The sequence below is a fragment of the Dermacentor albipictus genome, unplaced genomic scaffold (assembly GCF_038994185.2).
Source record: "Dermacentor albipictus isolate Rhodes 1998 colony unplaced genomic scaffold, USDA_Dalb.pri_finalv2 scaffold_42, whole genome shotgun sequence".
Lineage (NCBI taxonomy): Eukaryota > Metazoa > Arthropoda > Arachnida > Ixodida > Ixodidae > Dermacentor > Dermacentor albipictus.
In genome coordinates this window covers 1073906-1092058 of record NW_027225596.1, presented here as the reverse complement: position 1 = coordinate 1092058, position 18153 = coordinate 1073906, and the positions used below count along the sequence as shown (strand labels likewise).

Sequence of the window (18153 nt, the reverse complement as noted above, 5' to 3'; positions counted from 1 at the left end):
AAAATATCTGTTATCATTCATTCTTGCGCACACGCTCTATGGAAGTGTTGAAAGATTTTAAGAAACTTCGAAATCGACTAAATGCAGAACTTAGACGTGCTAAAGAAGCCTATTATCGTCGTATTTTTGAAAATGCTAGTCGACAACGATGTAACGCCACTTGGAAGCTCATCAATAATATACTTGGCCATGAAAATAAACATGCTCTGCCTGAATCCTTAACACTTGGCGGTGGTGATTTAACTGGCACATCACTCGCAAATCACTTCAACAACCACTTCCTAAACGCAGTAACTCCATGTAATGAACATATGCAATTGGCTACAGGATGCGGTAATATGAAGCAGAGCATCTTTCTTGATCCAACAGATAAAAATGAAGTGTGTCAGACTTTTATGTGCTTAAATAATACTAAATCACTCGATGCCGATAATTTGCAGATCTCTCCTATAAAACACGTTATACATTTCATCACAGAAGTTCTTGCACATATTTTTAACTTAATTATTGAATCTGGAGTGTTTCCAGAAGCTATGAAAAGAGCCAGAGTATCAGTCATTTTTTAAGGGAGGCGATCGTAACGTAGAAAGTAATTACAGACCTATTTCAGTCCTTCCTGTCTTCTCAAAGTGCCTAGAAAAAATTATCTTTGTTCGAATTACGCGGTTCTTCAATAAATTTAATGTCCTAACAGACGCACAATTTGGCTTTCGAAGCGGCAGGTCTACTGAAACTGCATTGCTGACCCTGAAAGAAGCTATAGTTCATCGTATTGAAAAAAACGAATTCACACTCGGTATTTTTTTAGATTTCAGCAAGGTTTTTGATTCCCTTGACCACAGCATTCTTTTGCACAAACTAGAATCAAATGGCATTCGTGGTAGTTGCTTATCTTTACTAGAATCCTATCTTCATAACAGATTACAGAGTGTACACATTAATAAATGTAGCTCGTCATTCTTACCTATCACTTGCGGTGTACCGCAAGGGAGTATTCTGGGCCCCCTGATGTTCAATGTTTATATCAACGATATCGTGAACACGGACACAACAGTTAAGTACGTAATATACGCAGATGATTCAACGATACTTATCTCTGACATTAACCTGCCTCATCTAATATCCAGAGCTAACGACGTACTTTCGGAGATTTCCTCGTGGTCAAAAATCAATAGACTAAAGATTAATCCAAATAAAACTAAAGCTGTAATATTTCATGCTAAAAATAAAATAGTACCTATTCACCAGCCGTTAATTCTTGATTCACAGCAAATAGATATTGTCGACACGCGTAAAATACTTGGGGTTTACTTTTCATCGAACTTAAGTTGGGATGCTCACGTTAATTACCTATGTAGGAAAATCTCATCTGTAACAGGAGTCGTATCTCGCTGCCGTAGTCTGCTGCCACTCAAGGCCAAACTTCAAATATATCACGCATTATTTAACTCGCATCTAAATTATTGTACGTTGATTTGGGGCACAACAACAAAAAGAAACATAAATAAAATACTTGTTCTACAAAAAAGGATAATTCGCTACGTTGGAAACATTGAACGTCTGGGAAACACACGCAAATCATTTGAAAAGTTCAGTATCGTTCGGGTTGACAATATTTACTCATACCGCTTGTTGAACACACTCTACTTTTCAAACAGAGAACTCTCGGACTTTATTACAGCCTTATCATGTCTAGAGCGTCGTGTTATTACAGTACCTACAAGAAACACCCACATATGGTCTATACCGCGATTTCGTACAACTTATAAATATCAAACTTTGGCATACAACGTCCCAACAACACTAAACACGTATGAAAACACAACCAGTTGCAGTAAAAAACAGTTACGTTCTTTCTTTTGTTCTATTGTTTGCCAGTAAAAGATTCAGTATCTTAAAATATCTACTATATATAACGTATATGCTGCTTGCAAATCGGTTATTAAAAACATTAATTTTTTGCAGCATTTTTAGAGTGTTTGTGTGAGTGTAAATATGCGGTACTATGTGTCGAAATTTGCATATGCATTTTCATGTGCATCGCATTTCAAATGTATTTATGTGATTTATGAATGTTATATTATGCATTGTGATCTGCATCTTTTTCATTTTTGTAACAGTGTATCTTAGTACTTTTCCTCTGCGTTTTGTATAGCCGCTGCCATGTAACGGTTACCTGGGCCCCGTCAAGCCGTTTTTACGGCTTTTAGCCCAGCGGACCTTCCAGCATATTGTCTGGTAAATAAACTTGAATTTGAAATCGTTTCCCTGATTCCACCAATACTCTAATCATCTGGTATCCCAACTGCGAACCAGTGAATGCTTCCATCATCGCCAAATACCAACGCTTCTGTAAGATGGACACTCCCTACGGGTCTCGCTGGGTAAATATCCTGGCATTCAATTAGGGTGTTCCTGTCCTTGGGCAACAAGCAGCTCGAGCCTCGAATAGGAAGGCGCTGCCCTTTTCGTTGTCATACAGATTTTGACTTCTGCTTTCTTTCTTGCCATTCTTTCACACGTTCTCCGCGAAATTTCCGTGAAGTCAGTTCATACGAGGTTCTGGAACAACCAGGCGCAGCAGTGTCAACAGTATGCAGCAATGTTTCTTTGCTGCGCCAAAATGCGACGCGCGTTATCAGCTGCGTTGGGAGTATGTGTTGCGAAATATGTTTGGCTGCCGACCATGAACCGGTGTCTGTGATTTGCCAGAATGAACTGGAAAATCTATCTGATCGCTTTGCGTGGGAACTAAACATAAGAGTTCTCGTGTGCGACCAACCCAGTGGAACCCCGAAACATCTAAGCGCCAATGATTATTTGCGTCAGCCATCTGTATCGTTATCACACATATAATGTCTAGTGTATTTTAGATTACTATTATATGTCTACGTTTGCCTCCTGTATGAGTAAGGTTGTTCGTTTACGGGTTTTATATATATTTTTAAATAGGGGTGTAAAAATTGGGTGCTAATTTTCAAATTGATAATCGAGGAGAAATGTTTTTTTTTTGTGAAAACATTCCGAAATACGGGTTCTCTCCGGTTAAACCCACAGATGTACGAAGCAATACACTCAGTTTATCTTATCAGAACGTATCACGGGCTTCTTAAATCTAACGCGTTAAAATTGTTGTTTGTTTCAAGCTGGTAATCGGGGTCTACATCAGCGTTCTCTAGCAAGTGCTCTCCGAAATTTGGCGTTTGTTTGGAAGGGAATCAGTAATGATGACAATAAAGAGCTTTAATAACTTCATAGAAATTAAACATTTTATTCGCAAAAAGCTGCACATCGATTTTTTACACAACCTTGTTTACATACATTATCATCCGCATGCGCAACATGCCGGTCTCCATTCGAGGCCTGCCCGGTCGTTGAACGCATCTCAGCTAGGAGAAAGTTCTCTCGACATCGCAGCTTCCATTAGTATAGGCACAACAATGTCAGTGCATTTGCCAGCCTGGGGTAGCAAGTGGTAGAATCATGCCAATACTCAATGAGTTCGACAGCTGTATTTGTGGGGGCTTGCTTCCAGCAAGTAACGGTTGAATCCGTCGTGAAATGCATCTACATCGTCGGTTACGGAGATGAACAGAGGCTGGTAGTCATCACATGACTGCCCCAACAGACGCTTCTGAAATGGATCCAGGACGGCTCCCAACTTCCACAAAGTTAGCTGGTTTTCGGCTTTGTCTCAGACGTTCCGTTGAACAGTGCAGTGTCATTTTGTGGCGAGTTTCGTGCAGAAGTGTTTCGGCAGACCACTCTGACGAAAACCCGTTTTTACCACGAGACATCCTTGAGCACCAGCGGCGCGAGCGAAGAAAGTACAGTCCATCACACCCTTACCTATCCAAGCAGGGATCTTATGACTGGCGCCGAATACAGACGCACACATTTCCAAACCTTTATTTGAAAAATGCCATTCACCCAACGCTGTACAGCGTTCGCTGTCCTTGGTGCGGAGCCCGGCCAACTCTCGCCCACATTACGTGGGACTGCCAGAACAGGCCACCCAAAATTAATACACCAAAAATAGCCGGCAAACTTTCCGGAAGGGAGCAGTGGGAGACTTGGCTCGCCAGCGAGGATCGGGAGATGCAACTAGCGCTCCTCGACCAAGCACGGCGGACCGCTCAAGCCAGTGGGGCCCTGGACTAGGGGCTCCACCCAGTCGCTTTCTGCATTTGTTTTCTTTTAAATAAACGTTTTGATATATATATATATATATATATATATATATATATATATATATATATATATATATATATATATATATATATATATATATGTATATGTGTGTGTGTGTGTGTGTGTGTGTGTGTGTTCACAACATATTTTTACTAACGTGGCGCTGCTCTTGGGTAATGTAGACGAAACAGCTCCGGCCTGATCGCCTTTACCGATCATCGTTGAAAGCTCACTGACAATCTGCTGCAGTTTGACGTTTACCAGGTGATCAAAGCTGGGCATCAAAAGTTTCCAGCTTTCAAGCGTTTTCTGGGCGTCTAAAAAGGTATCGAATGTGTCTTTCGTCAGGATTGCCTTCGCATAAACAACTTCTTATTCAGAAACGAGAAGAAAGGGGGTTAAACGAGGGACCAGATTTTTATTACTCATATCATAAGAAGCCAACAAACAAAGACACCAAGGACAACACAGGGGAAGTTACTTGTACTTACTAACTGAAAATAAAGAACACTCTCAGGGTTAGTTTTAATAGTAGCACATAAATACCCAAGAAAGTGGATGGGAAGACGTCGCTGTGGTAGCTCAATTCGTTGAGCATCTCACGCGTTATGCGACGACGTGGGAATGTTCCGCCCCTGCGGCAAGTTGTTTTTTCATTCACTTGCAATTGAATTAGTTTATAATTTCTTAATTTCAATTAGTAAGTACAAGTAATTTCCCCTGTGTTGTCCTTGGTGTCTGTTTGTTGGCTCCTTATATTCTTTTTCAGAAAATGTCACTCAAATAGGTTCCGCTTCGCTGCTATCATGCGAGCTTTCAAGAAGTTCCATGAACGAGATCCAAATTTCTATGACAACCACAAGTGCTTTGTAGAAGCTTTGCCATCTATTCGGAACAAGAGAAGGTGGCTTCCTAACATCAGGTCCAAAGAGGCCATTAGAAGCACAAATTTCGATGTACTTTTGGTAGAGCTTGTTAGCGTGCTTAAATAACGCTCCAAATTTGATCATTACGGATAGAACTGCTGACATGCATGGTAAACATATGGCATGGTCAACACTCACATGAATCAGGTGTGCTAAATCTCTCACATGCAAGGTTTGGATCCCTTCAGCTTGACAGATTTCTCGTACCATTTATTGCATGTACTCCGCTGAGTCTGTGGCTACAGCCACAACGTCTTTCCACGTCTTCCCTACAGTCAGGAGAGCCTTTCTGACTACGCTGGCCACCATGTCCGAAGCATTTGCTATGTCGACGTTGCCCAAAACAACCTGCTCCTTCACGTTGTTTTGGCCATAGTAGCCCAGGAGAGTGTTGATGGTAGGCACTCCAGTGATGTCCGGGGATTCGTCGACGATGACACTCACCATCATATCTCGCATATCGTCGCGGATTTTCATCATTTATTTGTCAAAAGCGTCTTTCAGGCAGGTATTTCAGCCTAAGTCTTTGTCCTGTGGGCATGGTCTTCGCGGTCTTGCAGCATTTGCGTATGCTGTCCCCCAGAGGTCCGTCCGCCTGATGCATGCTGACTCCAATGTACACTAGGGCACGAACGAAGTCCTGGATTACGCCGTCCGCTTCAGTTTATTTCCCACGTTGTCTACAGGACATGTCAAAGAGCGTCTGCTGAGATGTTCCAGCCTACTTAGCTTCCTGGCTCGAAATCTTGAACTTCTTATGGCGAGATGACGCTAGATGCTCGCGAATTCGGACGTAGGGCTTCTTCGCTAGAACTTGAACAATATTAGTAAGGTAAAATTCCTTCACAGCCTGCTGGTAAATTCACTGTCTATCCGTCCCCTGCGCGGATATTTGACAAACATGAAATGTCTAGGTACATGGTTTAGGTCGCGTTAGGAGATAATGTAGTGTTACAAACCGCCTTCCTTACTTAAAGTGCACTTGACAGATCTAGCGAGAATTTCTGGCGACCTTCTCGTCTCGTGTCAGCGACACGTTCAAAAAAAAAATCGCATCAGTGTCCGTAATAGCCCATCATGTGTGACGAATAATCAGATCGATCAATGGCAAAGGTGTTGCGCACAGGCCTATTTTTAGCCTCATTTAATATATATCCAGGAGACTGTTACGTTTCTAGCAATTTTGTAATTTAACGGTTGCTTTGTTTACTCGGCAATGCTCCCTATAATTCAATTACCTTTTTCAATATTCAGTTACACTTAACCAGTTACATTAGTCAGCTTTGAGCCCTTAAACGTCGCACGAACTATGTACTGTTTTCAAAGGGATGAAAACGCATACGTATATGGGTTACAGACTCCCAGCAGTTAACGTCGTGCACTTGTGCCTCAACTACCTGATCAAGCAGTCCTTTCAGGTATGCGCACCTGTTTTGGAAGTCCGAACATGAATTATTCTACTATAGTAATATCATAAGAAGCCAACAAACACTTACACCAAGGACAACATAGGGGAAATCACTTGTGCTGAATAAATAAAATAAGAAACGATAGATTAATGGAAATGAAAGTGGATGAAAAAACAACTTGCCGCATTTGGGGACAGAACCCACAACCTTCGCATTTCGTGTGGGTTCTGTCCCCACCTGCGGCAAGCTGTTTTAATTAATTTCCATTAATTTATCGTTTCTTCATTTCATTTATTAAGCACAAGTAATTTCCCCTATGTTGTCCTTGGTGTCAGTTTTGTTGACTTCTTATGATATGACTAATAAAAAAAATCGAGCCCCTCGGTTAATCCCTTTCCTTCTCGTCTCCTATAGTAAGTATTTCTCTCTCTTTGTTTCCCGTAAACGCTTTTAAGCGACCTTCATAGGCGCATAGAGCTGCTTCTCAAGTTTCTTTCACTTATTGCGAGTTTTTAAACATAGACCCATGTTCTTGGCCGTTAAACGCTTATATTTCTCTCTGTCTGATATATACGTGACTCACATACAGCTATTATTTCTGTAAAACATGAAGAGCATTTTAGGGCGGAATAACACGCAGCTTTATATAAAACTACCTTATTTATTTGGCTGCCTTCTTAAGAAACGTGTACATTTACTGGCATCCGTTACAATTAGTCGTTTAAGTTTAAATGGCTAACGATTGAAGAGTGCCGGGAAAAGGTCCACCAGATGGCGTCCGACAAATTGAAACGCCGCTTCTATGGTTATCGGGAGCGCCTTCAACTAGCCCCAGCAACAGCGAAGCGTTGCGCTTACCAGAGAGACCCAGACCACGAGAATCGCGGCATTGAGTTACCACAGTCTTGTGGGGGTAGTGGTAGTCTGATGGCAGTGGCGGTCTGTTGCATATGGCGAGTTTAGCCAGGCGATCGAGGCCGGCAGTCCCTCCGCGCGAGCGTATATTACAACATTACTGTGGTATGTCGTCAGACTCATCACATGTTCAGAAAAACCAGTCTTTCTTAGGAATGCAGCAGGAATACCTGAGGCTTTTTGTGGGCTAACCATTCTGGGAACGCGAGGTGTCGCAGGCGCGCATACGGAAGGTCATTTTTTTCCTTGCAGTTTCTCAAGCAATATTTCACCTCGCCGATTACACCTCGATCATTTGGGCAAGACCACAGAAAGTGTTCAATGTCTGCTGTCTGTTCGAACGCAGTACAGGTGGGAGAACCGATACGCCCGCGCCCTAAATAGCCATGCTGATGTATAAGCCGATCATGGGTTCTGGGCACGTTGTTCGTACGTTACATCACGAGCCTTCTCTTCAGCGCGCACCGAGCGAGTTTACAGTCGCTACCAGGAGTCTACACAGGAAAACGGGGCAAAATTACCGAAGGAACTTTCGAAAAGCAATTCCTAGTAAAAATTAAACAGCATGTGAAGAGCTGTGTAGGACGCACTGAAAGAGGCAGTCCAGCTCGTTCTTCTTTTTTGTATTTATGCAATCGTAATAACGGCACGGTGGAAAGTAACGCTACCGTAATCGATCGCCTTTTCGAGAGGCTATATTTGTAACCGTAACCAATTACTTTGAGAATGAAGTATAATTGTAATTGTAACGGGTTAATATATTTGTGCTTAACGGGTACAAGGCTGAACCAAGGGCGTGCTGCTTCGGATGATTCAGTTGTTTCAAAAGCCGACAAAAGGAACGAAGGAGTGTGCGAAACATTTATTTTCTTCAATGTTTTGGCTGGGGTGTGGCATTTGTCAGAGAAATCCCCTCTTAAATTCTTCCAGAAGTTCAACTCATCTTCTCTCTCTCTCTCTCTCTCTCTCTCTCTCTCTCTCTATATATATATATATATATATATATATATATATATATATATATATATATATATATATATATATATATATATATGTATGTATATATATATGTTTTATATAAGCGGGAAGCGTAGGGCACAGCACCCTTACCACACTCCGATGGGCAAAAAGAATAAGGAAATAAATACGGAAAGTACGAGAAACGTGTCCATCTAAGCCTTAAACTTATGCAGCTTAGGAAAACCTGGGTAATGCTACTCCATCGCGAATCGTATGCTCACTCACTCACTCACTCACTCACTCACTCACTCACTCACTCACTCACTCACTCACTCACTCACTCACTCACTCACTCACTCACTCACTCACTCACTCACTCACTCACTCACTCACTCACTCACTCACTCACTCACTCACTGCTTCTTGTTCTTCTGTGTCCGAACGCTATAAGATTAATAATTGGAACTGCGCCCAACTTTTCTTGTATGTCTATACTTTCCACGTTGATACCACTCCTTGACATAATTTTATTTTTGTTTGTAGCAAGGGGCATACATCCCAGCTATTGTGCTCCTTGCGAAGGAAGTGTTCGGCTTCGTATCGACTTACCCTGCAGTGACGCGCGACACTATTTCGGGAAGTGACAGGCACGTGACCCCTGGGTGTTCTTTTAGAGGCCAACTTTGCCGTGACCCGTGAACAGCAACAAAAGCGAAAGCCACCCGCAAGGAAGAAGTGCTATCCGTTTCCCCGCCGCTGCGACCTCGCCAGTTCCCAGAGCGAAGGGGACGCAGCAAGGTCGGGCTCTTCCTGACATGTCTAAATGACGTCGCGCACCCGCTCAATGCGCGCCGTTCTTTTGTCTTCTTTCCCGGTGTACCCTTTCAAGGTTGCCCGGCGCCTAGGCTGTACACGCGTTTAGCATTCGCTAATCGTATGCGCGGATCTCCATTCAGTCTCACATGAATGCAACTCGTGCAGGTCGAATGAACGGACGACATTAAACGAGTAACGAGGCGGAGAAAAAAGAAAAAAGAAAACAGGGAGATGGAGGTTGCCTGTTCGTCGTTGCCGATGCTGCAGATGGCTGTAGCGAATGGGCAGACGTGTCACCGTATGTAGCAGACGACACAACACCGCTCAGTTGTGACAGTGGGAATAAGAACTACCGCCAAGGCGAAGCCTGAAACTACGGATACATCGCTCCGAAGCCCGCAGGCGTCAAAAAACGCGTCACAGCCTCTGCCTGGATTCGGATTTCGAAAAGAATGAAGGTGAGTCATAGTAAGGTTCGTTACAGCGCAACACACGACGAGGACAAGAGAAGGTATAAAACGACGACACGGCGCTGTACACAAAGAAAAGAGCCCCGAGTACTAGAAATATACTGCATCAAGACGGTAAGAAGGGCCCGTTGGTTGGGATTCACAGTAAGGTTCGTTACAGCGCAACACGAGACAAGGACAAAAGAAGGTATCTGTCGTCGCTGTTGTCGACGACACAGCACTGTGTCGTCGTTTTGTACCTTCCCTTGTTCTCGTCTTGTGTTGCGCTGTAACCAACCTTACTATGGATCCCAACCAATTGGCCCTGCTTGCCGTCTTAATGAAGGTGAGATTGCTGAAAGACGCTGGCGAATTTCTACGTAGAGATCCAAACGCGCGCTCCTGCATTTGTGGACAGCTACATTGCAAAGTCTACTTTAGCTGGAGGCATCGGAGAATCAATGGTTGATGTTATTTAGGAAGGCACTCGGGGTAAGTTGGTAGCCGCGCCATTTGCATGACGACTATACGCGCGAGACTTTCACGTGGACCTGAGTGGTATTCGCACTGCGTGAGAAGTTGTCAGAGCAATCAGTGATAAACTACTGTTGAGAAGCCTTGCACGATCAAGCAGTTTGGATAGAATAGGTAGACTTTGCGAGAGAAGTCCTGTACAGATTTCTTCTATCTTGCGGTGCCTGCTATGTCGGTCAGGCACGAGGATGTGTGAAATATTGGCTTCGAGAGCACAGCAACAACATGCAAAAAATATTGTTCATTTAATTTCAGTTTATTATCCTAATAACGCCTCCAGGGGGTATTACATAAGGGGTGGGGTTACAGAATAATCATGTAAAAACATTTGCCATGTGTATGGCTCAGGATTACAGGTCATCGGCTATGGCTAAAAAAAATAAATAAATCGGGCAGGCGATTGCGGTGATGTCGTGGGAAATGCCGTTCAATTCTGCAGCTGCATGGGGAAAGAAAGAAGCAGAAAACGTGGCAATAGGGACAAGTGGCCTGGACACGTTCCGCATCCATCCTTTGGAGATAAATGCTGACATTAATGCGCTCAGCAATTTATCTTATGATGACTGCGTTAATAGGGAAGACACCTTTTGTGTGATGATTACCGTGAAAAGCAGCAAATAATCAGTGACCCAATTTGGCATCGAACATGTTTATTGAAACACCCAGTTGCACTTACCGTGTGACCCAAGTTTGTCCCATGGGTGGGTTTGAACCGACTCCTTCAGTTGTGCAAATGGATGGTGCACATGAAAGGGAGCAGTGTGCTGGGTTGTATGAAAAAAAAAGAAAAAAAATTTTTTGGAGGGCGTGGAAATGGCTTTCAATAGAATAAGCGCCAAAAAGTGATAGCACACAAGAAGAAAACCAGACAGGACAAGGCGCTACTTGCAACTGTTTATTGAAATGACAAGTGGCTGATTATATAGCCATGAGGAGAGGAGAATGAAAAAAGAGGGACACTGAATACTTGAATGCGCACGTGCGAGAACACTGAAGATATAGGGAATCACGCTTAATCTAAATATAAAACTTATCTAAAAACATGCATTCATTCGTGTATATATTTAAAGACGGGGTACTGACACAGTTATCCCCTCTTTTCTTAATCTCGTTGGCCTCCAACAACTCCCGCGCTACAGAATCTTTACTTTTATACATGATTGTCGTATCATGAAGCCTTGCTTCACATACCCGTTCATCCTCATTTCCGCAGGCCTTGCAATGCAGCGGCAAGTTAGAACCATATCCATTTTCAATGAAAGCTTATGCTCGCGCAGGCGTTCATTAATACATCGGCCAGTTTGGCCGATATACTCTTTTCCACACTTCAATGGAATGTGGTATACTACCCCTTCTTCACATTTAACAAAAGGGTTCGTATGTTTAATAGAACACCCTACTTTTTCAGTGTCATCCGGACCAATCAGGCGGCACAAAGTAGCAAGCTTTCGCGGCGCGGAAAAAACAACAGGAATTTTGTATTTCACGGCGACGTGTTTCAGATTATGCGCCACTTTATGACAATATGGAATCACCACCGCTTTATCTTTCTTTTCGACTGATTGACCTTCTTCACTTCTTTTTCTTTCTTTTTTCAGTTTTTTCAATAATGCCTCCGAAACTGCGCTTAAAACCAAGCAAGGAAAGCCAGCCTTCCTCAACTTCAAAATCTGGTCGTCAAAGCTTGCTTGTGCCTTATGACAGCACGATTTTCTCAGCGCAGATTCGAGGCACTTAGTAGCAATTGCTCGTTTGACAGTCTTATAAGTCTGTATAAGACTGTTATACACTGTATAAGTCGGACAGACTTATACAGTGTATAAGTCTACACACTCATATGTCGCAACTTTATCCTTATGTGCATCTTATGTTTGTGCACTACACTGTTCACAAGCTATGCCGAAGAAAAACCGCGTATTGGCGGTTGCAGTGACGCCAGATTGATTCATTGTTAATCGTAGCATCTTCGACAGTCATCCTGATATGGCGTCTATCAAAATCGTTTGCCTTGCAGCGTAATCTCGGTACAACAGCGTTGTTGCATTCCGCCTTATCGGAAGACGCTCGACAACCGAACCCACGACCTTGTACTCGGCAGCAGGTCACCATAGCCACTGAGTAACTGTGGCAGGCAAAGACGAGTCCCACTTGCTTTGGGTTTTTTTTTGATACCACACATGTCTTATGATGCTGTATACATACGTTCTCCAATGCCACGTGTACGTTTCAGTATCAAGCGCAATTTATTCTGTAAGAGGTGGAGTTGAGATCGGGGGATGTCACGTATGATATCTTCTTCGCGTTTGTCTTTTCTTGATGTTCATTATTAATTTTAGCGGACAGGTACATTCGCATTATGGCAATTGTACATCAGTCCGGAAACATCAGTTTGCTGCTCGCTATAGTACTGCGGTATCTTTTTTTTTTTGCTCTTTAATATCTGCGACACGGAAGCCACACTGGAAGATCAGTACGAGGCGTGAGGTACACCATGCACCAGCCGTATTCAAAGTGTTTATGTATAGGTGACAGTGCACTTGACCCGTCGCAGTGGCTAGAGTGGCTCCGACGCTGTGCTGCTGAGCCTGAAGAGAACGCAGGTTCGACTTGCGCCTTCTGGAACGTATGAAAGCTACAAACACCTAGTGCATTTAGACTTAGGTCAATATCGAAGTGCGCGCTTCTCCAATGGACAGGGGAGAGGACATAACGCGTTTCGTTCGTCTAATTGTGTATGCACAAAGCTGGCCTACTTCGGCGGCAACTCGCGTGCGACAATAGTCCGCATTGCGCCCGCCTGTAGTTCTCCATTGTGGAGCGGTAGCGTGGTTAATAAAGTAGAATAAACGGAAACGAGGAAACCATTTACGTTTATTACAGTAAGGGCGACTACGTCAGTGCGCAACCATATTTCGCTCGTAACGCCAGTTCATAATGGCGCTTCATAAAGTGCATAATGTACCGTTTCGGTGCTGGCTATATAAATTGACTGTTTAGGCACGTTTACGAAATGTGTTTGTTGCGCGAGCGTTGTTTCAATGTCACCTCGTGTTGTCATCCGTAGATCATTGAACAATGTATTGTGCGCGGAAAAAAACGGCGACACAATGGCTTCTGACATTTGCAATTTCCTCGAAATAAATCGCTCACACACCCGCTCATCGCTGCCGCGAAATGTTTCGTGCATTGATCGAGGGCGTCCTCCAATCGCGCGCGATGAGCGAGTCAGTGCGATGTTGGTGTAAACGACGTTGGACACCGAGCCGCGCGCGTCTTTGCTACTCGGGGCAACGTTGGCAGGTGGCAGCAGGTGGGCGCATGCCATGGCATGCCGCTTTGGCCAGGGACCGCATTTATGTAGTTGTTGCAAGCTCATCGGCAGGTTCGTTGGCATCCGCGTAGCTGTGGCTTTCTCCCGCTACACTCAAATAGCACAATTTAAACCGCTCTCATGATAAATCTCAAAGAGATACGGAGACACTATAAAACATAGAGTTGATGAATTGAACGAGATTTCAAAATTTTCGGGGTCACCAAAATTAATCGGTGAAGGACTCTGCAGACACTGATCAGGGTGGCTTTCAGTACAGCTCTAGTTCTCGGTGTTCCTCTCACAATGATCCATAGGCGCCGACTACGGGGCGTGGGGGCTAGGCGGCGCTCCGGGGCCCGAGCCCCTTCAGAAGTTTTCCTGGAGTGGTGAAATAGAGCCCCCCCCCCCCACCCCCGGCGATGCCGGAGACCACTCCTCCTCCCCCCCCCCCCAAAAAAAATGTAGTTACCTGAGTTTTGTCCACCCCCACCCCCCATTTATTTTAGGTTTCTTTTGAGTTGCCTCTACCTATTCGGTTCAGCTTTATTGTGGCTAAAAGCTTACTGCATCATTGCTGGCGCGAACGTACAAGACTTTTGATTCGCACTTTCGTTTTATTTCTGCAAATCCTGACTATTAGAGGACAAGCACAATAGAAGCACTACCAGCGGCGGCTACCTCATCCGTATTTTCACACTTCAAATTAAAAAAAAAATTCCACTGTAAACACCATGCACACAATAATATTTAAACGTATATGGACGACGACTTTTATTCTATTTTTTTAAAAATAGAAGGCAGTAGCCAAGTAACAATTGTTTCTAATGATATGGATAGCTTACGCGTAGAGAATGAGTTGTCGTTCTTTCCTTCTCTTCGTCTTCCGCGCTGTTTCTCCTTCTAACTAGCGAATGTATATGTTGCTGAATGTTCGCCTCACTTCAAATTGCATTGCGTACTTTTTTGACCCTTAAATAAAGCTGCAGCCTTCAATGACCCCTTAGTCAGAGTTTTTTTGTCAACGACGTGTGAAATGCACACCAATGATATGTGCCGCATTATTGCTTCTCTTTCCAGTAAGGAATGCTAACGACTCGTCAAAGAAAGAAAGAAAAGGGGAAAAAAGCGTTGAACGCGACGGGGGCAATGCCCTTTAGGATATGACGAACACGATCAGATTCCGTCATGGTGGCGTCAACACGGTGGCAAAGGGCGAGGGCGTCCTCGATATAAGAGGTGTTTGTTTCCCCTGGAAGTTGCGTGCGTCCGTCAAGCCTTTTCTTGGCGACCTCAGAGCGGACGTTGGGAGCGCCAAAAGTCTGCCGAAGCTGGTGTTTGAATGCCGCCCAGTCAGGCAAGGTGCTCCCGTGGTTGAGAAACCAAGTACTGGCAACGTCAGTGAGGTAGAATATGACGTTGCGAAGCTTGTGCATATCATCCCACCGGTTAGACTCACTCACGCGGTCGCAATTGTCCAGCCAGTCGTCAACGTCGTCACTACGAAGGCCAGCGAACATGGTGGGATCGCGCTGCCACGTGCTGACGGTCCATGAAGGAACGGCTGGTGGGGCAGAGACGGTGGCGCGGGAGGCTCCTGGAGGATCTTCTCGGGGCATCCTGGAGGAAAGGCGGGGCAAGCGGCGACCTGAACGAAGCTCCAGGGAAACTCGAAGGCGTAGAGGACCAAGGGATCGAGAGCAACCTCCACCACTTACGAGACAGCTATTAAGCCTCGACGGTTTATTTCGCAGGTCGCGCACTGAAGCCAATGACGCTGGCCATGACGATGAATATATACATACGAAGCAGATGAAAGAGTGATATAATGCTCACAATATATAGGATGTGCTAAAGAACATGCCAATGAAATGCTAACGACTCGCGAAAGCAAGAAAAGAAAAAGAAGCTCTTCTAATAATGTACATTTGTTAGGGATGGAAACATGGTCACTTGTATGCAAAGGTCATAAATACATATAGGGTGTCCCAAAGAACTATAATTCACCAAGATTTTAAAGAAAGAGAAATGCCTTGCTCGAAGAAGATCTAGTGCACATTGTTTCCAGTACAGTGGAGTAGCTGCTAGTAATTTTTTTCGGAACTGATATTTGATTAGGTCATTGTATATAGTTATTTAACTCGAGACTTACTATCGTAATTATCAAAGTGTCAAGGAGGTATTTGTAGGCACAGACAAGGGACATCTAACTGTGGTAGTTTCAGCGACGAAATAATTGCGTACTAATTTTTTACGATTGATAAATAAACCCTGCGAAATATGAAAAATACCACCCGACTACGCTCCCACCCGTATCATAAAGCAGTGGCCTCGTGCATGCTCCCTCTGAGTTAGCCAGGACGAAATAAAGGAAATAAAGAAATACATCGCCATCGAGCTAGTGCCTTACCTGCCGCAGCCCGGTCGAATGAACACGTATCGTTTGGTGTTGGAAACAAGCTTCGATAGCTTTTGTCTTAGTGTAGATAAAGTGGACGGATGGTATTTTTCATTTTTCGGCACAAAACCTATCGCCACAAAAGCGAATTGACAACGTCAGCTGAAAGTTCAAGGGTGCGTTTTGTTTAGTCCAAGTTGCCATGTCTTTGTCTAATGAACAGAACGCAAAAATGATCCTTGCCTTGGGCGCTGCAAATGGCAAAAAGAGGACGGCCACAAATATATAACAGTTATGGAAGTGTGGTGGCAGACCAAACGCATCGACTATCATCAGAAATTATGAAAACCTGAGACAAACCGGAAGCATCAAAAAAGAGCGACGGAGGACTACATCTTTGAGACCTAGCCTGCGCACGGATGTTCTACCATTTATGCACTCAAACCCTCATGCTAGCGAGCGGGAAGTAGCCCAGGTACTAATTTCCAAGTCATCTGTTTGGAGGATTCTAAACGACGGCCTTTCACCCGTGCCACCTTAACCAGCACCAATGCTTGGAAGACATGGAGCAGTATAGTGAAGTGTTCGACGAAAACTCATCTGGCGAGGAAACATTGTGCTTTTAGAATCATGTTACATCCAATCAACTAGACGCATGATAAACAGGACGTGGGGTAATCTTCCCGAGATATGCACCCGCACGATGCGCCACCTCATGCATATGTAACCACGCGCCCATGCTTATACATTTATCGCGTGATCGTCTTTATCACTTGATCAAGGGACCCGTGCGGGGCCCGAAACGTCTGTTCTTTATTTTTCTTTTATTCTTGGCGAGAGCACGTTTCTTGGCACCAATACGGACCTGTATAATCGTCTAGATGTCTCAAATTGGGTCCTCACAAAAGCCGATGAGCCACCGCGGACTTCTTGAGCAGCATCATGTGCACAGATGAAGCCGATTTTCGAAGAAACGCCTAGAAAATTTGCATACTGCACAGTGTTCAAGTGACTGTAGTCCACCCTGAGTAAAGCGCAATCGGCACAAGTACCAGTGGTCGTTCAATCTGTGGTGCGGAATTTACGCTGGTGCTATAATCAGTCCCATCTTCTTCGATCATACACTGACTGGACAGCGTTACGTGAACGAAATCCTTGAGGGAGTGGTGGATGAGTTTCTCAGCGAAGTCCCGGTGTCACGTCTTCCACTCCTGTGGTATCAGCGAAATGGAGCACTAGCACGCAGGAGCACCCGAGCAAGAAACTTGGTGAATGCGACTTTTTGTGCACAATAGACTGGAAGGCACAAGCCGGTAAGTTAGCCGGCTAGGTCACCTGACCTCTCTCCACTCGATTTCTTTCATTGGGGTTATGTCAAAGGTCGAGGTACATGATAGAGGCGGACTTCATATGAGCTCAAAGCAAGGATAACGGATGTCTGCCGTAGAATTCCGGCGTCGGTCATCAAGAAAGCCAGTGAAGATGTGATAAAGCGGACACAGTACTGTGTAGCTGCAAAAGGAGACCTATTCGAACGCGTCCTTTAGGCTGATGTTCAGCGGAGCTTACGAATTCATAGATAATAAGAGCACACTGAAATCTGATGTTTCTTCTTTTTTTTGCGTAGACATCCTGATTGCCAATTTGGCTCATTTATAGAAGTGGTATATTTACTTTCTTTCTTATTTAGTTTTGCCTTTTTCTGTACGCGTTGGTGGCTTCGCGGTGTGTTTATTTCGCTTTATTTTTTTGCATAACGTATACACATTCATGAAAAATAAAACGGTCACTTTAATTTCGCTTTGGTCCGAAGCAAGTTTCTGGCGGAAAATATAGCCTCGCGCGTGCACTCTCTCGATGCGGTGTGAGCAAAGCCGGGATTTTGAAACATTCCATGCCTATCACATTGCTTTTCGAATTTCGTGCGTGGGCAGACCGGCGCTTCAACCGCGTTATCAAGGGGCTTTTGTTATCAATGTAATCAGTCGGCTTTGAGAGAGAGAGAAGGAGATTCTTGATGATGGGAAGGAAAGGTTGGGGTAAAGTGCAGCGCAGTAACTGTCTCTCAGCAGAGGACACCTCAACCGCGCTGCACAGGGGGTAGGGAATGAAAGCGGAAAGTAATTGTGACGTAGAAATGAGAGGAAGAAATATCGGCGAAGCCGAGAAACCTGCTGTTGGTGCTCCTTCCGTACTATTATCAAGATATGCGCTGTCTTTTCGGGTTTGTGACAGGCAGTGCCGT

The 18153-nt window shown here is 44.3% G+C and overlaps 1 protein-coding gene across 1 annotated transcript in view; it reads left to right on the top strand.

Moving 5' to 3' along the window:
• The first annotated feature begins 9476 nt into the window (after positions 1-9476).
• The window catches only part of LOC139052889 (leucine-rich repeat-containing protein 4B-like), a 41398-nt gene continuing 32721 nt past the window's right edge, over positions 9477-18153 (top strand). The window contains exon 1 of the mRNA XM_070530037.1: positions 9477-9675. Within this exon, the coding sequence (XP_070386138.1) occupies positions 9670-9675 (6 nt within the window). The 5' untranslated portion in view covers positions 9477-9669. The remainder of the gene's footprint in view (positions 9676-18153) is intronic.